General features: G+C 62.6%; 1 protein-coding gene across 2 annotated transcripts in view; it reads left to right on the plus strand.

Moving 5' to 3' along the window:
- The window catches only part of LOC105472481 (collagen type VI alpha 2 chain), a 35,576-nt gene extending 14,259 nt beyond the window's left edge, over positions 1-21,317 (plus strand). Inside the window, exons 3-28 of one of the 2 annotated variants that reach the window (XM_011725747.3) lie at positions 409-1,007; positions 1,203-1,223; positions 2,383-2,448; positions 4,237-4,290; positions 4,374-4,418; positions 4,740-4,766; positions 5,015-5,041; positions 5,134-5,178; positions 5,944-5,997; positions 6,405-6,467; positions 7,194-7,256; positions 7,631-7,720; positions 8,096-8,158; positions 8,757-8,819; positions 9,282-9,344; positions 10,001-10,063; positions 10,558-10,608; positions 10,943-10,978; positions 11,328-11,390; positions 12,841-12,903; positions 13,085-13,120; positions 13,402-13,447; positions 13,595-13,747; positions 13,913-14,365; positions 14,625-14,663; positions 20,424-21,317. In XM_011725747.3, the coding sequence (XP_011724049.1) occupies positions 409-1,007; positions 1,203-1,223; positions 2,383-2,448; positions 4,237-4,290; positions 4,374-4,418; positions 4,740-4,766; positions 5,015-5,041; positions 5,134-5,178; positions 5,944-5,997; positions 6,405-6,467; positions 7,194-7,256; positions 7,631-7,720; positions 8,096-8,158; positions 8,757-8,819; positions 9,282-9,344; positions 10,001-10,063; positions 10,558-10,608; positions 10,943-10,978; positions 11,328-11,390; positions 12,841-12,903; positions 13,085-13,120; positions 13,402-13,447; positions 13,595-13,747; positions 13,913-14,365; positions 14,625-14,663; positions 20,424-21,022 (2,945 nt within the window). In that variant the 3' untranslated portion in view covers positions 21,023-21,317. Of the gene's footprint in view, positions 1-408; positions 1,008-1,202; positions 1,224-2,382; positions 2,449-4,236; positions 4,291-4,373; positions 4,419-4,739; positions 4,767-5,014; positions 5,042-5,133; positions 5,179-5,943; positions 5,998-6,404; positions 6,468-7,193; positions 7,257-7,630; positions 7,721-8,095; positions 8,159-8,756; positions 8,820-9,281; positions 9,345-10,000; positions 10,064-10,557; positions 10,609-10,942; positions 10,979-11,327; positions 11,391-12,840; positions 12,904-13,084; positions 13,121-13,401; positions 13,448-13,594; positions 13,748-13,912; positions 14,366-14,624; positions 14,664-17,662; positions 18,271-20,423 lie in introns of those variants that run through there. The other variant, XM_011725748.2, reaches the window with a different exon arrangement.
- The last annotated feature ends 910 nt before the right edge of the window (positions 21,318-22,227 follow it).

Here is a 22,227-nt window from a genome sequence, read left to right on the forward strand (position 1 = left end):
AGGACCAGTGCCCAGATGCCAGGGGTCACCAGGTGCCAGGGTTTGGAGGCCAGGCCTCTGGGCATTTGGGGGGCAGTTGGGACCAGGTGCCAGGGGCTGGGGGCCGGGGGCTCTGGGCATTCAGGGGGCAGTCGGGACCAGTGCCTAGATGCCAAGGGTCAGGAGGCCGGGGACTCTGGGCATTCGGGGGGCAGTTGGGACCAGTGCCCAGGTGCCAGGGGTCAGGGAGTGGGGACTCTGAGCATTCAAGGGGCAGTCGGGACCAGTGCCCAGGTGCCAGGGGTCAGGGAGTGGGGACTCTGAGCATTCAAGGGGCAGTGAGGTCAAACCACAGGCATGGGGCCAGTAAACGGGGCTGGACCAGCAGTCCCTCCTGAGGCTGGCTCACGACAGTCCCGTGTCCCACAGAGAAGACGGACTGCCCCATCCATGTGTACTTCGTGCTGGACACCTCGGAGAGCGTCACCATGCAGTCCCCCACCGACATCCTGCTTTTCCACATGAAGCAGTTCGTGCCGCAGTTCATCAGCCAGCTGCAGAACGAGTTCTACCTGGACCAGGTGGCACTGAGCTGGCGCTACGGGGGCCTGCACTTCTCCGACCAGGTGGAGGTGTTCAGCCCACCGGGCAGCGACCGGGCCTCCTTCATCAAGAGCCTGCAGGGCATCAGCTCCTTCCGCCGCGGCACCTTCACCGACTGCGCGCTGGCCAACATGACGGAGCAGATCCGGCAGCACGGCACCAAGGGCACCGTCCACTTCGCCGTGGTCATCACCGACGGCCACGTCACCGGCAGCCCTTGCGGGGGCATCAAGCTGCAGGCCGAGCGGGCCCGCGAGGAGGGCATCCGGCTCTTCGCCGTGGCCCCCAACCGGAACCTGAAGGAGCAGGGCCTGCGGGACATCGCCAGCACGCCGCACGAGCTCTACCGCAACGACTACGCCACCATGCTGCCCGACTCCACCGAGATCGACCAGGACACCATCAACCGCATCATCAAGGTCATGGTGAGCCGCGGGCGGGAGCACCGTCCACCCACTCCGAGCCTCACTTTACCCCTCCGTGAGTGCCGAGGCCGAGGGAGGAAGCTCCGGGCAGGGCCTGGGCCACTCAGGTGTCCCTCGATCCCCACCCAGACTCGAGGTGCAGCCGCCCCAGGTCTCCAGGCGCACAGCTAACCAGCGCGTCTGTCTTTTCTGCAGAAACACGAAGCCTACGGAGAGGTGAGTGGCGCTTCCCTTCCTGCCAGTGCTGGCGGGCAGCTGACCCAGCAGAGATGACGGCACCAAGCTGCCGACTCCTGGCACCTCCAGGCTGGAACAGATGAGAGGAGAGGGAACCACCTGCTCCATGTTGGACCTGAGGCCTTGGAGTCTGGACAAAGCCCAAAGCCAGGCTGTTTAGATCCCGGGGGGTCAGCATTAGGGCACCCACAGAGCACGTGTTGCAAGGAGAGGTCAGGGTCTGGCCTCTGGGCAGGTGGGATCCATCCACCCTGGACTCCAGGCCCGAGCCCAGCCCAGTAGGTCTGGGGGAGAAGGAACTGGCGTCATCGGGGTCCATGACATCCCCACCTCCCGGTGCGTCCCAGCTGCAGCTCTCAGGAAGGGGAGCAGGCGTCTGCGGTCTCCCCTGTGAGGTTCCTGCAAAAACGTGCCCTGCCTCAGAATCACTGCTCACTGTGATTTCATGGCTGTGTACAAATAGTGCCTCCCTCACCAATGCCCCTTGCTCTTCCATCCTTTTGTAAAATTTATGTATTTATATTTGGTTTTTTTAGAGACAGGGTCTTTCTCTGTCACCCAGGCTGGAGTGCAGTGGTACGATCACGGCTCACTACAGCCTTGAACTCTGAGGCTCAAGCTATCCTCCCACCTCAGCTGCCCGAGTAGCTTGGACTACAGGCACCTGCCACCATACCTGGTGTGAGCATGTAGTTCCAGCTACTTGGGAGGCTGAGGTGGGAGGATTGCTTTCATATTTTTTCATACAGATAGTATCTCGCTATGTTGCCCAGCCTGGTCTCTAAGTCCTGGCCTCAAGCAGTCCTCCCGCCTCGGCCTACCTAAATATTGGTATTCCAGGCGTGAGCTGCACCCGGCCTTTCTTCCCTTCTATTTTCTGTCATGGCTTAAACCAGCCTTGGTTTTTCAAAACTTACCTAGAGCACTTGACAGAACCAAACTCTTTGGCTTGTCCCTGGTGGGGGCAGAGCCTCACAGTACCCCATGTCTGCTCCCTCACCCCGCCCGGGTTCTCAGGGCGTTTCAGCGTCTCCTTGGCCCCAGCTGAGGGTCGTGGGCTACACGTTCTGAGCCCCTGCTCTGCCACCTGGGGAATGTCCCACCCGTGCAACCTTCTGTCTCTGCTTGCTCGTTTCAGTGCTACAGGGTGAGCTGCCTGGAAATCCCTGGGCCCCCCGGCCCCAAGGGCTACCGTGGACAGAAGGTAAGAAGCCTGGATTGCCTGCAGGGTCTGAACTACTGGGAAGCCCCTGATTTGTTTTGAAATCACATTTGGCTAGGCGCAGTGGCTCACGCCTGTAATCCCAGCACTTTGGGAGGCCGAAGCGGGCAGATCACAAGGTCAGGAGATCGAGACTATCCTAGTTAACATGGTGAAACCCTGTCTCTACTAAAAATACAAAAATTAGCCGGGCTTGATGGCATGCGCCTGTTGTCCCACCTACTCGGGAGGCTGAGGCAGGAGAATCGCTTGAACCCAGGAGGCGGAGCTTGCAGTGAGCCGAGATTATGCCACTGCACTCCAGCCTGGGCAACAGAGCGAGACTCCATCTCAAAAAGAAAGAAAAAAAAATCCACATTTAAGGCCAGCTGTGCCTCAGATGGTCTCAACACTTCTGACCCTGGAGAAACTAAAATTCTATATTTGTCTAATTCCTTTTAAATAGTATGTTGAGAAAAGCAGAAACTTTAAAAAAATTATTAAGATATGCCATTAAACTACTTTTGTAAGGAAGCATTTTCAAGTAAGTAAATGTGAGATGCGTTACAGTTAATAATATGATTGCTCATTAACATGAAGGAACCTCTTTTGTGGCTTATTAGATAAGTGGTTTTAGGGAGCCTGGTTTGAACGTCTGCATTTTCTGGTTTGAACGTTTCCTGCATTTTCCTAACAGAGGTGCATAAAATAAAATCCTTCCAAAACTCACTGAGTATGTGAAACTCCAATAATTCACATCTGTCAAAAATTATAAAGAAAGGCATAGGAGGAGAAAGCAGCTTTTAAGGAGGTGAAATAAGGAATTGACCATCATAGAGGATGGTATTGCTAAGTAGCTTCGTGTTTTTCTAGATTTGGATGACAGCTGTCTAGACCAGTAGGTAACTGGATGTACTTTCTCCAGGATGAGACATCTCCAGGCTGCAGGTCAAATCCTGCCATCTCCTTCCTTGGCTTCTCCAGTCCTGGTGGCAGTGCCTACCCCACCACAGCTGGGAATGAATTTGCCACTTGGCGCAGCCTTGGCTGCACACAGCAGTGCAGTGACCTGTTCTGTTGGGAGGCCACTGGAAGCTGCCACAGGGGCCAATGTGGTTAGAGTTTGAGGGGATTGCAAGGTGCCAAGCAGAACCCAGGACAGGGCACAGCTGCAATGTTCCAGAAGCTTCTGCCCACCTCATTCCCTGCCCTGAGTTTCCTCCCTTTTCTTCCCTTTGACCTCTTAATTCCTCCCCTTTCCTCTGCTCCTCTTTGCACTTAAATTGGGAGCATATCAATAAATTTATTTATTTAATAAAATTCTGTCATAGATTAAAATTTTAATTCCAAGGTAGTGTAACCTTTATGTGGTTTTCTGAAGTCCTGATCTTTCTAAAGCTACTTAGATAAATTAATCTTTGTAGTGACAGTGACCTGGGCATCGCTGGAGAAATCAGAGCCCAGTGTTGGCCATGGTCACGGCCACTGGGTACAGAAGGGACCCCCACGGGCCAGGCACCCCCACCCCCAGGCAGCTGTTCTGGCTCCATTTTGCAGGTGGCTTTGTGGGAAGCTTCCCTCAGAGCTGGGAGAAATGGGTCAAAGCAAACCCTGGTCTGACAGAGCCTGGCCCCTTGGGAAGCAGCCGACAGCAAGACATCTCCACCTGGGCGGGGGAATCAGTAGCCTGGGCTATGTCACCTCTCAGAGGAGCTATGGCAGGGTCCCCAGCTGCCTACCGCCCACCCTACCCTGCCTCAATTTACTCCTTTCTCTGTTGCCTGCTTTTAGGGTGCCAAGGGCAACATGGGTGAGCCGGGAGAGCCTGGCCAGAAGGGAAGACAGGTGAGTGTCCCTGCCCCACGCCCGCCCCGCCTGCAGCCTGGTGCCCCAGGGCTGGGCTCACACTGCTGCTTTGTCCCTCACAGGGAGACCCAGGCATCGAAGGCCCCATTGGATTCCCAGGACCCAAGGTGAGTGACCTCGGCCAGGGGCCTGGCTCCACCCTGCGGCCCCAGCGCTGCCAGGCAGGCTCCCCCAAGCCCAGCCTCGGCCTCAGCCTCTACCACCCTCCCCCAGTTACCAAGGAACAGAAGCACCTCGATAACTTGACGGCCGTCCCAAAACCCAGCCTCCGGCCCCACCCTGGGCTCAGCCTCCTCCACAGACTCTTTGTCGAGAACACCAGATGCCAGCGGCCCACCAAGCACTCCCCTCAGCCTGCAGGGCCGGCCCTTCCCTGCGTGCGTCTCTGCAGAACTCCTCACTAATCCCCTCTCTCCTCCTGCCCCCAGGGCGTTCCTGGCTTCAAAGGAGAGAAGGTGAGGCTCTCACCCTGACAGACCTCAGACCTGCTCCAGCCTTGGCCCAGACCCACCTGGCAGCGTCTGCCGCAGCCTGTCATTGCTCCTGGGGCACCGGCCTGGGCTTTTCTCAGTGGTGGCTTCGGGGGTTCCTGGGGGGTCCTGTGGCCTCGAGTTTGGCCTAAGGGCTTTGGCCCCCCAGAGACAGCAGTACCCATGATGCTTTGAGGCACCGAGCTCACTGCCCCGGCTTTCCTCCTACACAGGGTGAATTTGGAGCCGACGGTCGCAAGGTAGGCTGGTTGGGTATGCAGAGCCCCTCCTTTCTGCTGCTTAGGGCAGAAGGACCAGGGCTAATGGAGTCCCCTCTTCCTTCTCTCTCCAGGGGGCCCCTGGCCTGGCTGGCAAGAATGGGACCGATGGACAGAAGGTAGAGGGAGCTCGGGCTCACAGCTGGACTGGTCTCACGGAGGCATCCGAGCCTCTACAGAGCCCCCAGATCCAGCCTGACCTGTCAGCTTACACGTGTGCATACATGCATACACAGATACACACGCACACACATGCACACACGCACACACATGCACACACACACACGGAAACACGTGTGCACATATACACATGCACACATATACACACATGTACATGCACATGCACACACGCACACATGGACACATATGCACATGCACACACATACACACACATGCACACACACGCCCATGCACATGCACATACACGCACTCCAGGTCCCGCCACATCCTGCTGCCCCACCCAGGGCTTCACCAGCCTGCATCTAATTCAGGGCTGCACATCCTGGCTTGGGGCAGCTCCACAGCTGCCCACAGAGGCCAGCAACAAGCCCACCTCCTCCCAGGCTGAGCCACAGGAGAGCACCACCCACTCCTTCCATGGCTCCCCGTGGGAATGTCCTCTGTGCCCAGGGAGCTCTGCCCTCAGGGCCTCTGGGAGGCAGCCTGGGCTGAGGAGCAGCCAGGGATGGCTTGTTCCCGCACACCGGCCACTCTGCCTCCCTGGAGACAGCTGCACAACAGCCATGGCCTCATGTGTGCGCCCGTGTGCTGGGAAGAGAACGCTGCAGCTCAGGGGCAGAACCGGGCGGGCTGTGCCTTGGTCATTGGCACACACGGACCCCAGAACCCTGGCCTGAGACTCCTCCTGCCCCCTTCTCCTTCAGGGCAAGCTGGGGCGCATCGGACCTCCTGGTTGCAAGGGAGACCCCGGAAACCGGGTAAGGGCCGTTTGCACCCCTCCTTCAGCCTCGGCTCAGGGGGTATGGGTGCCTGACTGGGCGGGAGAGTGGTTGCTGCTACAACGGGAGCTTGGGTTCTCCCGGCAGCCCAGCACCCCCAGCCCAGCGTTCTGCTGGGTCTGAGTTATATAAGGAATTCCCCCTGGGAGCTCCTGGCGGATCCCCGTGGCCTGGAGACCTGATGCGTCTTAAGCTTCAGTGTCACTGGACAGCTCCATTTCCCTGAGCAGCAGATCTGGGCCTGGCCTCTCCGTCACTGAGCCTGGGGCCTCACAGCGAGGGTGGGAGGTGCCTCCCAGGCTGGGACAATGGGGTACTTGGGCCCTGGCTCATGGGGAGAACCTCACCCACCGTGTGCTGAGCTCCACCTCTCACTCCTCTCTCAGGGCCCCGATGGTTACCCAGGGGAAGCAGGGAGTCCGGGGGAGCGAGGAGACCAAGGCGGCAAGGTAAGTGACCTTGTCAAGATGCAGGCCGGCCAGGGAAAGTGGGGTCACCAGCTTCCAGGGGTTCCCCTGCCCCCCACCGAGAGGGGCCTCCTGGAGGCAGCCCCAGCTGAGAAGCTGAGCAGAGAGGGCCTTTCCTGAAACACTGGTCAGTGAGGACTCAACGGCCGTGGGACGCAATGGGGGGTACCCTGCCCACTGCTTCATCAGCTTGCGTCTAACCCAGGGCTGTACATCCGGCTTGGGGCAGCTCTACCACTGCCCACCTAAGCCTCAGCAACAAACCCACCTCCTCCCAGGTGGGAGCCCCACCCACACCTCCTGGAGCTCCCCATGGGAATGTTCCTGCCACAGGGGCTCTGCCCTCCTGGGCTGCCTGCAGTATCGCCCCATCCCTGGCGGCCCCAGGATCCCCAAGGGCTTTTCTCTGGGAGCCTGGCACTTGGACCCAGGGCTTCCCACTTCCGATCCACCTCCCCTCAGCCCGAGCCCAAGTCTGGCTGAGTCCCCTGTGCAGATGCACGGGCGTCCTGCCCGTGACACACACTCTGCCCTCGGCTGGCACGGAGGTTCCGGCAGCCCCCAGCCAGCATCTGGCATCCGAGGTGCCCTGCGGACATCAGGGAGGTGCAGACCCAAGCCCGACTGTGGGTCCTGCCCCACCGCTGGGCATCCTGCACCCCCTTCCCCTGCCAAAAGACGTGAGGCTGATTCTGCAAACCCTTCCAGGGGGACCCTGGCCGCCCAGGACGCAGAGGGCCCCCGGGAGACATCGGGGCGAAGGGAAGCAAGGTGAGCCCCTCTGCCTCTTCACCTGCAGCTGAGCTGGCCACACTCACGCCCATGGCCCAGATGGACGGTCACACTGGCCACCGTCTCTGCTGTCACCATGGTTCCCCATTGGGCTCTGGGGACATGGGGAGGGACAGGAAGGACAGGCCATGTGCCCTGAGCCACCAACCGCTCTGACCTGTGTCCTCCTCACGAGGCTGGACAAGCTCCAGGGGACCCTGCAGGGCCCCACGTGCCTGGCAAGTGGATTCCGCTGGAAGACAGTAGGGGCTCCACACCACACACGGACAGGCATGACAGTGCCTGAGGGCCCAGGGTCAGGCCCTGCTGTGGCCCCTGCCTCTGGGTGACTGTGCTGTCTCCTCCTTCCTCAGGGGTATCAAGGCAACAATGGAGCCCCAGGAAGTCCTGGTGTGAAGGGAGCCAAGGGTGGGCCTGGGCCCCGTGGACCCAAAGGCGAGCCGGTGAGTCCCTCGCACCCCCGCCTCAGGGCCCCGCTCTGAGCATCCTCCTTGCAGCTTGAGGAGGACCATGGGGGAAGGGCACCTGGGCTGTAGGCAGGACCCCCTGCTGGCAAGGCACAGCCAGGCCGCCATCTTCCTGAGAAGTGGACCCAGACCACTCCACGGGTACCCCCAGGGCTGAACTTAGAGGGGAGGCCCAGGCAGGTCAACATAGGGATGATGGCTGGTAGCAGAGCCACCGGCGCAGGCTGAGGCCGTTGGGAAGCAGAGCCCTCCTGCAGAGAAGCAGCATCGGCCCCGGCACAGCTCCCACCCTCCCGGGCCTCTGGGCTTGTGCTCAGCCCCCTCCCTCACCCACACGCCTGTTCTCTGCAGGGGCGCAGGGGAGACCCCGGCACCAAGGGCAGCCCAGGCAGCGACGGCCCCAAGGGGGAGAAGGTGAGTCCTTGTGTGGAGGTGCCACAGGGTCTCGCTGTGGTGCCCATGGGCCCTCCTGATGAGGGCCCCAACCCCGTTCCTCCCAGAGAACGATAGAACTCCAGGGCCTCACCCTCCAGGGGACACTCCTGTAGAGTCTGGGAACGCAGCCTGGAGGTCCCCACACCCCATTCCCTGCTGAGGGAGCTCCACTACCCGCCCAGGCACACCCCACACGGCTGTGCAGGCACCGCTCATACCCCCGGCCCACTGAGGCACAGGCCCGTGACCTCAGGGGTGATGCTGAAGGGCTGTGTGGCAAAACCCCGGCCACCAGCTCCCCTCGACATCAGGTGAAGGGGCTTCCTCCCGGGCGGTGGACAAGGTCTTACCCACGTGTGGGTGGCCTCAGGGGGACCAAGAGACCCCATGCTCAGAGCAGCAGCTACAGGCACCGGGAAGGGCTGTGGGTGAAACAGTCGACTGGTCCGTGTCCCCCTGGACAGACGGGTCTTCCTCTCAGGCCCCTTCCCCAACCCCGGCCACACCCGCCTCTCACGTGGGACCCAGGCTGGAGGCCTCAGCTGAGACTCATGGGGCCTCCCTTCCCTTCCCACAGGGGGACCCTGGCCCTGAGGGGCCCCGCGGCCTGGCTGGAGAGGTTGGCAACAAAGGAGCCAAGGTAGGGGGGCAGGGGAGGTGTACCCCAAGGTAGGGGGGTGAGGGGGGCTGCACCTCAATGTAGGGAGGCCCAGGGAGGCTGCACCCCAAGGTGTGGTGGAGGGGGCTGCACCTCAAGGTAATGGAGGATGGGTGCTGTACCCCAAGGTAAGGGGGCCCAGGGTGGCTGCACCCCAAGGTAAGGTGGCCCAGGACTGCTCCCCAAGGTTGGGAACCCAGGTGGGTGCTGCACCCCAAGGTAGGGGTGCTTAGGCGGGGACTGCACCCAGAACCTGGCCTACTCCACGCAGTGTGGTCAGGGCTGAAGGTCAAGTGGAGCCTCAACCTCCAGGAGGGTCACAGGGGCCCGGGCCAGACCCATCTCTTACCCCCGAAGCCCTGTAGTGTCCACAGGATTGATATCGGGGTCTCCAGGGTGCCACTGTCAGTCAAGAGGACCCCAAACTCCTCCCCTTTCTTCCAGGGAGACCGAGGCTTGCCTGGACCCAGAGGCCCCCAGGGGGCTCTTGGGGAGCCCGGAAACCAGGTCAGTGTGGGAACCTGAAGCCCCACGGCTAGAGGTGGGACCCCGGTGCCCTCTGACCCCACGGCTAGAGGTGGGACCCTGGTGCCCTCTGACCCCACGGCTAGAGGTGGGACCCCGGTGCCCTCTGACCCCACGGCTAGAGGTGGGACCCCTGTGCCCTCTGACCCCATGGCTAGAGGTGGGACCCCTGTGCCCTCTGACCCCACGGCTAGAGGTGGGACCCTGGCGCCCTCTGACCCCATGTCCATGACCTCTTTGTGGCACCACTCGGGTTTCCCTGTCCGTGTGGGGACAGGCTGGAGCCAGCCACTGTCCCCATAGGAAACCCAGGCAGCAGGGCCTGGCCTCAGAAGCCAGGACCTGCTCCCCTAGACCCCAAGTACCTCATACCCACTCTCAGCCCCAGCCCCTCATTCTGCCCTGAAGGACCCAGGTGGGGGAGTCAGGGGCAAAGCGGTGGGCCTGAGGGCCTGGATGGGCCACGGGGAAAGGAGGAGCTGGGACCCTCAAGACAGGGGTCCACGGCCCCCACAGGCAGCAGGAGGAGCTGGGGCCATATGCCCTGATGCTCAGGGCTGGACGGAGCATGTCAGGTGACCCCTGGGCATGGCCAGTCCCTGCCTGTGGTGACTTCTGAATTTCTCTCCTGCCCTCAGGGATCTCGGGGAGACCCCGGTGATGCAGGACCCCGTGGAGACTCAGGACAGCCAGGCCCCAAGGTACGTGCTCCTCCTCCAGCAGGATGTGTTGGGGGTTCAGGGCAGCTGCCTGAGGAGCAGGACAGGGGGCCGGCCTGGGGCCCCTGTTGCCAGCAGACGTGCCTCAGGCCGGGCCTCTGCCTCCTGTTCTCCGCTCTGGAGAGAGGGGATGCCTCCAGGGTCCAGGAAGCCCCCCGGCTCTCCTCTTCATCGGTGACCCTTGGGTGTGGCTGGCGCATCCTTCCTGAGGCAGGGCCTGAGGGCAGCCATGTGGCCTGAGCAGGGTCCTCCGCATGTGTGGGCAGGCGGCAGCTCCTGGGTCTCTAGGCACATCCAGCCCCAACTGGAGATGCACAAGGCGAGGTTGGCTCTGCCAGGCCCCTGCTCACAGCCAGCCCTGGACAGCACCCCCAGCCCACTTCTACCCCAGTGTGCACCTTGGGCCCTGTTGAGCACAGCCCCCCGGCCCCACCCCATCCTATGACCATGCTGACCGACTCAACGTCCTCCTCCAGGGAGACCCCGGCAGGCCTGGATTCAGCTACCCAGGACCCCGAGGAGCACCTGTGAGTCACAGCCTGGGATGGCAGCTCCCAGGAGGGGGTGGACATTGTCCCAAGGGCCCTGAAGGTTCCTAGTAGTTCCCTCAAGGCCTCCTCGGTGCAGAAGAAAGTGTGAGGTCCCTCCTAGGGGACGGAGTGGTGAGAAGGCTCTGGGTGACTCAGCGAAGGACAGGTCCAGCGCAGCATCAGGAGAAGAGTGTGGCTCAGAACGCAGCACAGTGGCCTCACCCAGAGTGTGCATAAGCAAAGGAGGGAAACGGCTGCAGAAAGCTGCCCAGAGGGAGGAAGGAGCACTGGGTCTGAGGCTGAGTCACCCTGACTTCTGTTTGCTTCACAGGGAGACAAAGGCGAGCCGGGCCCACGTGGCCCCGAGGTACATGTGGGTCCCGGCCACCTGTGCCCACCCGGGGTGGGGGTCTGCATGCCCACCCACTATTGCTGGGAACACAGCACCCACCGTCACTGACAGGACCATCCCTGTCTTGGGATGGTCCTGGCTCCCCAAGGCCCAGCCATGACACCTATGCTGAGCTCTGAGGGAGCCACCGGCCACTGGCTGGTCCCTTTCCAACCAAAGTTCAGGCTTTGCCAAAAAACCACATAGATATTCCCATTTAAATGATCCCAAAATGCCAGATCGATTTTTCCACGTAAAAATCTCACTGGTGTCCCTGGTAGAGATAAATCATCTGTCCCAGGCTAACACGTGTCCCCTGTCACAGGGCGGCCGAGGCGACTTTGGCTTGAAAGGAGAACCTGGGAGGAAAGGAGAGAAAGGAGAGCCTGTGAGTATCACCGTCCCGAAGCCCACAGCAGCTGGGCAGAGGCAGGGAGGGGCCCTGAGGCTGATCGTGTGCATCTGAGAGTACGGGAGGATGCCAGGCAACTTGGCCCCAGCCATGAGCACCACCCCCACCTTCCTGAAGGGGACGGCTGGCTCAAGGTCCTCCTCCTTCCACCCACCCTCACTTCCAGCATCCCCCGGAGTCCACTCCCCAGCACCCCTCACACAGCATCCTCCCACACAGCATCACCCACCAGGGTCCCCTCCCCAGCGACCCCCCCCACAGCATCCCCCACACAGCGTCCCCCACCAGGGTCCCCTCCCCAGCGACCCCCCCCACAGCATCCCCCACACAGCGTCCCCACCAGGGTCCCCTCCCCAGCACCCCCCACACAGCGTCCCCACCAGGGTCCCCTCCCCCCAAAGGTCCCTCCACATAGCATTCCCCTCAGAGTTCCCACACACAGCATTCCCCAAGGGTCCCCTCCCCAATGTCCCACACACAGCATCCGCTCCCAGCATCCCCTCCCCAGGGTCCTCCCCACAGATATCCCCCAGCAGGTGCTCTGTACCTCCAACTCCCCAGGCTGGCCAAGGGTTTAACCAGGACTGCAGGTTGATCTGGAACTGAGTGAGCATAAGACGAGGGATGGATAATGATGGATGGATGGATGGGTGGATAGATGAGTGAGTGGGTAGAGAATGGATGGATGGGCAAGCGGATGGGGGTAGGCAAATGGATGGATGGGAGGATGGGAGGATGGATGGATGGATGGGTGGGTGGGTGGATGAGTGGATGAATGGGTGGGTGGGTGGATGGATGGATGGATGGATAGGTGGGTGAATGAGTAGATGTGTGGGTGAGTGGGTGGGTGGATAGATGAGTGGGTGGATAGAGGGAGGATGGATGGATGGATGGATGGGTGAGTGGGTGGGTGGATAGATGAGTGGGTGGATAGATGAGTGGATGGATAGATGGGTGGCTGGACAGAGGATGGATGGATAGGTTAGTGGGTGGGTGGATAAATGGATGGGTGGGTGTGTGGATAGAGGATGGATGGATGGGTTAGTGGGTGGGTGAACGGATGGATGGATGGGTGAGTGGGTGGCTGGATGGATGGGTGATTGGGTGGGCGTGGAATTGGTGGGTACCTGATAATGGGGTAGAATAGCCATGGATTGGAATGAGCTGTTTTAGCTGCCATTTCTGGGACACTCAGCTCTGCCAGTCCCCTACTCCTCTGATGGGCCAGGCTCTGACGGTGGCCACTCACAGCCTTCCCAGCTCCAGTGCCAGCACAGGGAAGGTGGGGGCACAGCCTCATCTTCCTCCTTGCACCTGTCAGGCCCCCCCAAGGCAGGACCCGTGGTTGGGGACAGCACAGGGCCCTGCTGGGTGCAGAGACTGTCCCTGTGGCCACTGAAGCCTACCTGTCCTTGTTCCTTCTCAGGCGGATCCTGGTCCCCCTGGTGAGCCAGGCCCTCGGGGGCCAAGAGGAGTCCCAGGACCCGAGGTAGGTGGCTGGCCAGTCCCCGTGCCCTCCAGACCTCAGCCCCCGGCCTGCCTTGCCAACGCGCACCCAAGCCTCATGGTTCCACCCATGGTGGACCCACATTTCAGTGGACAGTGGCCTGGGAGTGATTTGGCCGCTCAGCCTTGGCCCCGGCGTCTCAGCCTCATCCTTCCCTCCCCAGGGTGAGCCTGGACCCCCTGGAGACCCCGGCCTGACGGTAGGTGTCACATGGGGCAGAACCAGTGTCCTTCTCCTGCCAAAACTAGAAACCAAGAGCAGCGGGGCGGGGGGAGGTCAGCAGGGCAAGGTCAGTGGAGGAGGTCACAGGGCAAGGTTGGTGGGGGGAGGAGGGCGGCAGCGAGGTTGGCAGGGACAGGACCCGACCAGCCTCCCCACGTGGGCTGGAATGTCCCGGGGCCCCCAGGCCAGGACCTTGCTGTGGAAGCTCCTCTGGGGCGGGGGGGGCCGGCCCTGCCCTGCCTGACGCGTGCATTGCAGGAGTGTGACGTCATGACCTACGTGAGGGAGACCTGCGGGTGCTGCGGTGAGCACTGCCCACGGTGGGGTCGGGGCCCATGCGCCGGGTGGAGGGCGGGCAGGGCCGGGTCATCGCCGGGTCCCGCATGTGCGCCCGGCCCTGGGGTCTGAGGCCTCCCTCCCCGGTGCCCCCTGCTGACCCTGCCACCCCCAGACTGCGAGAAGCGCTGTGGCGCCCTGGACGTCGTCTTCGTCATCGACAGCTCCGAGAGCATCGGGTACACCAACTTCACGCTGGAGAAGAACTTCGTCATCAACGTGGTCAACAGGCTGGGCGCCATCGCGAAGGACCCCAAGTCCGAGACAGGTCAGCGCGGCAGGGGCGGGCGCAGGCACGGCAGAGGGGCCGGGCGGGGCGTGGGAGGCGATGGGACGGGAGAAGTCCAGACACGTCCCTCCGACGAGGGCTCTGCACGGCCGGGGACGCCCCAGCCCCCGGGCCTCCGGCGACGGCCTCGCGTGCGGCTCACAGGGACGCGCGTGGGCGTGGTGCAGTACAGCCACGAGGGCACCTTCGAGGCCATCCAGCTGGACGACGAACGCATCGACTCCCTGTCGAGCTTTAAGGAGGCCGTCAAGAACCTCGAGTGGATCGCAGGCGGCACCTGGACACCCTCGGCCCTCAAGTTTGCCTACGACCGCCTCATCAAGGAGAGCCGGCGCCAGAAAACACGCGTGTTTGCGGTGGTCATCACGGACGGGCGCCACGACCCTCGGGATGATGACCTCAACCTGCGGGCGCTGTGTGACCGCGACGTCACAGTGACGGCCATCGGCATTGGGGACATGTTCCACGAGAAGCACGAGAGCGAGAACCTGTACTCCATAGCCTGCGACAAGCCACAGCAGGTGCGCAACATGACGCTGTTCTCCGACCTGGTGGCTGAGAAGTTCATTGACGACATGGAGGACGTCCTCTGCCCGGGTGAGCGTGCAGGCGTGGGGCAGTCGGCCGAGGAGCAGCAGGCCCCAGCCGCTGTCTAGCGCCGGCCCCAGGGACACCCCTCACCCGAGGGACAAATGTGCAGCCCAGGACACTGGGCTTGGATGGGAAGGAGTCGGTTCCTCTCGGGGCTGCATGGCAGAGGCCAGCTGCACCCTGAGCCTGTCTGGGCAGATCAGTGGACGGCCACTGAGGGCTCGCTAGGGACTGACCCTGGCCCGGCCTCTCTCCTCTCTTTCAGACCCTCAGATCGTGTGCCCAGACCTTCCCTGCCAAACAGGTAATGCAGGGCACCCCGAGCCCCCCACCCCAGACTAGCAGAGCAGCCCCGTTCCTCCTCAAGGGCCGGGCTGGGGGAGGGGCCATGCAGGGACCCAGCGGGCAGCGAAGCCACAGAGGCTGCTCCTTAGTGAGATGCCCCCGGGACAGCAGGACGGCAGCGCAGGAAAGGAGGGGCTCGGGGAGGGCAGGCTCCCGGAAATACAGGAACCGCATCGTCAGGCCATGGGGCGGTTGCTGCTGGCCTGGCTCTGTGCTTAGCGTGTGGCCACTGGTCTTGAAGGCCCATCACCCACCAAGGTCTCCATGAGGAGACCTTGCAGTCTCCCTCAGCTGCCGCCCAACTCCCATGGGCTGGCCATGCCTGTGCCACTCGGAGGAAGCCCTGGATTCAGTGAGTGAAACCATCCCAGGGCAGAGGCACTGACACCCACCAGCGCCAGCAGGTCTTGCTCCGACCCTGGCCTGCCTCGGAGCTGTGGCCGTGGCTTTCATCTCTGGGAGTGGGGGAACCCGTGTCCTGGATGTGGCCCACGTGGATGTGAAGCTGGAGCTGGGGGTGCCCAAGGCAGAGGTTCTGCCAGTGCCCAGGGCTGGGGGTGCCATCCAGGCTCTGCTGGACATGGTGCTGCCCCCACAGTGACTGCTGCACCGTAACTGGGCCCACAGGAGTCCCCCTCCGTGAACCGTCCCCTCCAGAAGCATCAAGGTGGGGACGCCGTGGAGACGGGTGGGAGGGTCCGACCTGGAGGACCACGGGGACAAAAGCTCGGGGTCTGCAGTGCGAAGTCAGCACTTCCTCAGCACTCGGGTCAGGGTGTGCGTTCAGGCTTTCCATGGGGAACTTCCGGTGGGTGCGCTGGGCCACATTCACAGGCCCTGAGGCTGCCCCAGGGAGGAGCTGTGGACTCGGGGCCAGGGTTCCCCACACGTGCTCCGACAGAACCTGGAGTTTGCATCTGGATCTGTTGCCCTTCAGCAGGTGGGCAGCCTCTGGTCCCACAATACAGTGGGCTGTGCCTCTGCCGCCAAGGCGTGGGCGTCCTCTCTCAGGGTCTGCCAGGGCCTGCACCAGCACCAGGGGCAGCTGGACCCTGAGGGCAGGAACCAGACCTTGGCCCCTCCACCCAGCCCCTCGTCCCTGATGGGGCAAGGAAGTCTCAGGACCCCATGATGGGCGACACGGCAATGTTCACTGTGGGCGCTTTGCTCTCTACCAGATGGAGGCCTTCCCCTCCCCTCCACCCCGGGGTCCAGCGTGAGTGGGCATTGCGGCCTCCCCTCCACCCCGGGGTCCAGCGTGAGTGGTTGCTGCGGCCTCCCTTCCACCCCGGGTTCTCTCGTGAGTGGGCGCTGCGGCCTCCCGTCCACTCTGGGGTCCAGCGTGAGCGGGTGCTGCGGCCTCCACCCCCGGTTCTCTTGTGAGTGGGCGCTGTGGCCTCCCCTCCACCCCAGGTTCTCTCGTGAGTGGGCGCTGCGGCCTCCCCTCCACCCCGGGTTCTCTCGTGAGTGGGCGCTGCGGCCTCCCCTCCACTCCGGGTTCTCGTGAGTGGGCACCGTGGCTTCCCCTCCACTCTGGGGTCCAGTGTGAGTGGGCGCTGCAGCCTCCCCTCCACCCCGGGTTCTCTCGTGAGTGGGCGCTGCGTCTTGTCAGGGCCTTTCTCTGCGTCTGTGGATGTCACGTGACCTTTCCTCTTTAGCCTGCCATTGTGATTGGGAGTGAGCCCGTTGAGCCTCATTGAATTTCCGATGCTGAGCCAGCCTTGCACGCCTGGGACGAACCCACCTGGCCATGGCGTGTGGCTCTGTTTATGCGTGTGGGCCCTGATTTGCTGATGCCTGCCTGAGGGTCTGTGCTCCTCAGGGGTATGGGCCTGCACTTTTCCTTTCTTACGACGTCTCTGGTTCTGGCCTCAGGGTGATGTGGGCCTCGTGGGGCCAAGATGGTGACGTGGGGTGAGCCAGTTCTCCCTCCTGGGAGGGGGTCACTCAGGCCACCAGAGCACCACAGGGAAGGCAGCCAGGGAGGACACGGGGGCCCTTGAAGCTCTGGCCTCCTCTGAGGCCTCCAGGACCTGACAGTGACTGGGAGCAGCCCCCCAGAACCCCTCCCCTCGGCTCCCTGACACCCCGTCCACCACACTCAGAGCTCATCCTCCTTTCAAGCTGTTTGCAATTTCAAAGTGAACTCGACCTTGTGGCTCCAGGAGATACAGCAGGGACAGTGTTAAATCAGCTTTCACCAGCCTGCACGGCCAGGCATCCTCCTCGGCTCTCCTGGGCACTGGGTGGACGCCACTGGCTGTGGCCTGGCCCTGGCCTTCTCCAGACAGCCCTGTCCACCCTCAAGCCCAGCTACCCTGGGCCTGCACCAGGCCTGTGGAGGTCTCAGTTGCATGGGGACCAGAGGGTGCCGGAGAAACAAACTGGACGCAGCTGAAGGCAGCCAGGGCAGAGCCCACTCAGCGATAAGAGCTGCATGGGGGCCGCAGCGTAACCTGAGCTCCACTCGGTGGAAAGAAAAGGCAGAGGCCAGGTCTGCTCAGGGGAAGACAGTTCTGGGTGTAGAGGACACATCCTAGAGAGGCTGAGGAAGAGTTTGCCACCGCAAGCTTTCCTAGGCAGGCTCTTGAAGGGTGGCTGGGGTCTCCCTGGCAGCGGGGCCAGCGGCACTGGAAGCCCTGCTGGCGTTTGGCACGTCTCTGACGCAGGTTTGGACAGAGCTGTTTTGTGCTGAAAGGTTTTCTCGGGGTCCGTGGTGTCCCCCAAAGGTGCTGCCGTGTGGGTCTCCTAGCTCCCTGCCAGCTCACCGTCCCCGTGCTCACCGCCCCCATGCCTCCTGCCAAGGCCAAGCCACACACCACTCCACTTGCATCTCCACCAACTTGCCGCCCCAAGTGCCTCTCTTCACTCTGGCCTCGCCAAGCGGCCGCCCGAGGAGGAGCTTTAGGCCCACGCCCGCCACAGGCCTTAAAGTCTTCTCTGGACGCTCCCTTGCAGATGCACCGTGGCCTGGCGGCGAGTCCCCGGTCACCTTCCTCCGCACGGAAGAGGGGCCGGACGCCACCTTCCCCAGGACCATCCCCCTGATCCAACAATTGCTAAACGCCACGGAGCTCACACAGGACCCGGCCGCCTACTCCCAGCTGGTGGCCGTGCTGGTCTACACCGCCGAGCGGGCCAAGTTCGCCACCGGGGTAGAGCGGCAGGACTGGATGGAGCTGTTCATTGACACCTTTAAGCTGGTTCACAGGGACATCGTGGGCGACCCTGAGACCGCGTTGGCCCTCTGCTGAAACTGGGGCGCCCGCCCAGCTGGGCCAGCCCCTCCCTGCCATGCTCACTTCCCAGGGCTGCCCCTGCAGGCTGGCGCTCAGTGGAGGCCAGAGGTCTGGGATCGGGGTCAGCGGGGCCACAGTCCCTCCAGGGGCTCCAGGGCAGCTTCCGGCCTCTTCCCACCCTGGTGGCTGCCATGTCCCTTGCTGTGGCTGCATCTTCCGCTCTCTCTTCCGTCTTACTGTAGCCGCTCTATTTATAGGGACACCAGTCATTGAACTTAAGGCCCACCCCAAGTCCAGAATGACCTCCTCACAAGACCCTTAACTCAGTCCCGTCTGCAGAGTCCTTCTTTGCCACTTCAGGTCACCCTCGCAGGCTCCCGTGCTGGGGCGTGGAAGTCTTTGGAGGCCCTTACTTAGTGGCCCAGCTGGGCTGCTGTGCATCTGGGATGTGGCTGAGGGAGGGTGCAGCCCACCCGCTGGAGAATGTCTCCCCTACCAGGTTCCAGTGGAGCCTCAGAAACAGGCCCCAAGGCTGCTAAGCCTTGCTGGGTGTGGGCACTAATCCCGTACACCGTGACTCGTGGGCGCTCATGGCCCACCTTATGGTGGGTGAAGGCTTTGGGTTGGGCAGCAGATAGTCCTGGGGGAACCTGGCGGTCCTGGCACCATGACCTATCTGGGCCAGTGTCATGCCCATTGGGGCAAATGGACACAGCTGCCTGCCAGCAGCTCCGGTCCCGGGGTGTCTGCACCCTTCCAGCCCATCCTCTGGGTCCCCAGAAGCAGTCGGGGGAGCATCCACCAGGCACGACCTCTGCTGTCCTCGGAGGACTGAGCAGAGAACCCTGGGGGCCACGATGTTGGGGAGCAGCAGGGGTCACCATCCATAGGGCACAGCCCCCACAGCGAGCTCAGACCCCGACGTTCTGAGGCTTCATCCAGGCTGGGCTCCTGCTGGGCAGGGCTGTGACCATTTCTCATGGGGCCAGGTTCTCGTCCCCACACCCGCTGCACAGGGCAGGCCAGGATGGGCTTCCCACTGTGGGGATGAAGGATCCCCCACAGAAGGAGAGCAGAGTCCACAGACATCCTGACAGCCTCAGCCTCCCTGTGCCTGGCCGGCCCCCACGGCTTCCCCGTCTCCTCCAGGCCCCACAGACACTGATACATGGAGAGACCGCCAACACCAGCTTCCCCCTGCATGTCTGTCTCCGTGTGTGCGCTGACAGCAGTGACAATATTAGTTTGGAGGGGGTTTGGGAAGCCCAGTGGTACCTGAGAAGTTTCTGGACATTTAAGCCGGTTCCTGGGTGTGGCCTTAATGTGGAGGCTGCCCTTCCTTTCACTGAATAAGCTGCGTCACTCATAAGCTCACTGAGGGAACCCCGTCTGCCAGCTCGTGTGTGCTCAGACGAGGTCCGTGTCTCAAGCATTCTATAACAGCTGCAGTGCAGTATGAGGTCACACTGCTGTGTTCAGGGCTTTGCCCACTGCCTGCGGGGCTGGACCTTTGCACCTCCAGGGCCCCCGGCAGCTGAGTTTCGGGTCAGTGTCCTCCGTGTGCATTCCTGGGGTCAGGACCCTGCTCCTGAGGGATTCCTGGGGGTTCATGTACCAGCTGTGACAACATCCAGGGGTTGGGCCGAGGAGCAGACACCCTTGGGGAAACTGGCTGTGTCCCTCCCCTCCCCCATCCCAGGAGCTGAGGTCCTGGTGAGGCCGCAGGGCCGGGTCCAAGCATGTGGACTGTCCGTGTCCCGTCCTGTGGTCCCTGACCCCACGTGACACCCACATGTGGTGGGTGGCCTGGGCTATGGCTAGGCCCCCAAGCTGTCCAGGATGCCCAGGGCTGGTGACCACCCAGGCAGGTGGGGGCCCCTCTTGGTAACAGGAGTCAGGGCAGAGCCCACCTGGGCGGCCGCAGAAGGTCTGGCTGCCCCGGTATCCACTGCCCCCCACCATGACCAATCAGAAGGGTCAGGGGCTCCTGGTCTTTCTGGGAGGGACGTGGCCCGGCCAGCTCTAGGGGTTCTGAGCAGCTCTAGGACCCAGCCAGCGAGGGGTCAGGCTGGGGGTGTCAGGGCCGGGGTCCTCCTGAAGTCCCTCCCACACCACACAGATAGTGGCCTTTTTGTGGGCAGCAAATTCTTGAGCCACAAAAAGATGCAGATACAGGCCGCCACCAGGAGGGCAGCCCGGGTGGGGATGGCACTCAGCAGGCAGACAGGGCCTGGGGCCTGCCTCAGGGTCTCAGGCTTGGGAGCACCAGAAGAGACAGTGGCTCCCGCCAGTACCAATTCAAAGGGGCTTGGGCTGAGGACCCACACCCAGGGCTGCCCTGCAGAAATGCCCGCGCAGAGCCCAGCGGTCTGTGGGGTCAGCAGGTGGGGTGCGAGTGGAGGGGCGCAGGTGCGGGGCTGGCGCCTGCCCGGCCCTGCCAGCCTCCCCTCCGCCCAGCCCCCACCCGCGTCTCCCCGCAGAGCTGTCCGTGGCACAGTGCACGCAGCGGCCCGTGGACATCGTCTTCCTGCTGGACGGCTCCGAGCGGCTGGGTGAGCAGAACTTCCACAAGGCCCGGCGCTTCGTGGAGCAGGTGGCACGGCGGCTGACGCTGGCCCGGCGGGACGACGACCCCCTCAACGCGCGCGTGGCGCTGCTGCAGTTCGGCGGCCCTGGCGAGCAGCAGGTGGCCTTCCCGCTGAGCCACAACCTCACAGCCATCCACGAGGCGCTGGAGGCCGCACAATACCTGAACTCCTTCTCGCACGTGGGCGCAGGCGTGGTGCACGCCATCAACGCCATCGTGCGCAATGCGCGTGGTGGGGCCCGGAGGAACGCGGAGCTGTCCTTCGTGTTCCTCACCGACGGCGTCACGGGCAACGACAGCCTGCACGAGTCCGCGCACTCCATGCGCAAGCAGAACGTGGTGCCCACCGTGGTGGCCGTGGGCGGCGACGTGGACATGGATGTGCTCACCACGCTCAGCTTGGGCGACCGCGCCGCCGTGTTCCGTGAGAAGGACTACGACAGCCTGGCGCAACCCGGCTTCTTTGACCGCTTCATCCGCTGGATCTGCTAGCACCGCGACCCGGCCCCGCAGTCGAGGGTCGTGAGCCCACCCCGTCCATGGTGCTAAGCGGGCCCGGGTCCCGCACAGCCAGCACCGCTGCTCACTCGGAGGACGCCCCGGGCCCGCACCCCTCCAGCTCCTCCCACGGGATCCCCGTAGCCCCAGACCCCACCCAGCCCCAGGTGTCCCCAGGCCCCAGGCAGGCTGCCTGGCCTCCCTCCCCCTGCACCCCTCCCAGGCTCCTGACCTGCCTGGCCCCTGAGCTCGGGAGCAAGCCCTGACCCAATAAAGGCTTTGAACCCACTGCGTGCCCGCTTGCCAGCATCTGTGCTCAGGAGAAACCCCAAAGGTGTCTTGTGGTCAGGAGGAAAACACTGCAGCTGTCACTTGCCCACCAGGATCAATGGCTCCCCCTGGCCCAGCCCTGCCCTCCTAGGACATCACCTGCAGGCACTGGCTGACCCCACCTGTGCAGACCCCACGGGCTTGATCAGCAAACTTTCCCTCCAGCCCCAGCCAGGTCCAAAGTGCTCTAAGAAGTGTCACGATGGCTGTGAGGGTCTTCTGCGGGCGGACGCATGATTGACACTAGATGGGGAGAGACAGCAGGTTCTGAGCTTGTTTTGTTCATTGGGGCAATCTCGGTGAGTTTTTGCTGTTCAGACCCCCAGGGTCCTTCAGGCTTAGCTTGGGAGCCCCACGGTGAACCACAGGCTCCATGGGCAGGTGCTGGCATGGCAGGAGTGGGCTTGGCGGCCATCACGGGGCACCACAGACACAGCTTGAACAACTACCATTATCAGCCACAGCTCTGGAGGTGTCAACCAGGCCAAGCTCCCTCTGGAGGCCTAGAGAAGGGTCTGCCCCAGTCTCTCCCCAGCATCCCAGGGTTCCTGAGCTCCTAGATAAGGGCACAAGTCACCACACTGGACTAGGGCTCAGCCTGCTCTAGAATGACCTCACCCAAGTCACACTGCACCAGGGCTCAGCCTGCTCTAAGGTGAGCTCACCTGAGTCCCACTGGACTAGGGCTCAGCCTACTCTAAGATGAGTTCACCTGAGTCACACTGGAGCAGGCTCAGCCTATTCTAAGATGAGCTCACTGAGTCACACTGGACCAGGGCTCAGCCTGCTCTAAGATGACCTCACTTGAGTCACAGTGGACTGGGGCTCAGCCTGTTCTAAGATAAGCTCACCCCAGTAACACTGGACCA

This window comes from Macaca nemestrina, chromosome 4, assembly GCF_043159975.1.
Source record: "Macaca nemestrina isolate mMacNem1 chromosome 4, mMacNem.hap1, whole genome shotgun sequence".
NCBI classification, from domain to species: Eukaryota; Metazoa; Chordata; class Mammalia; order Primates; family Cercopithecidae; genus Macaca; species Macaca nemestrina.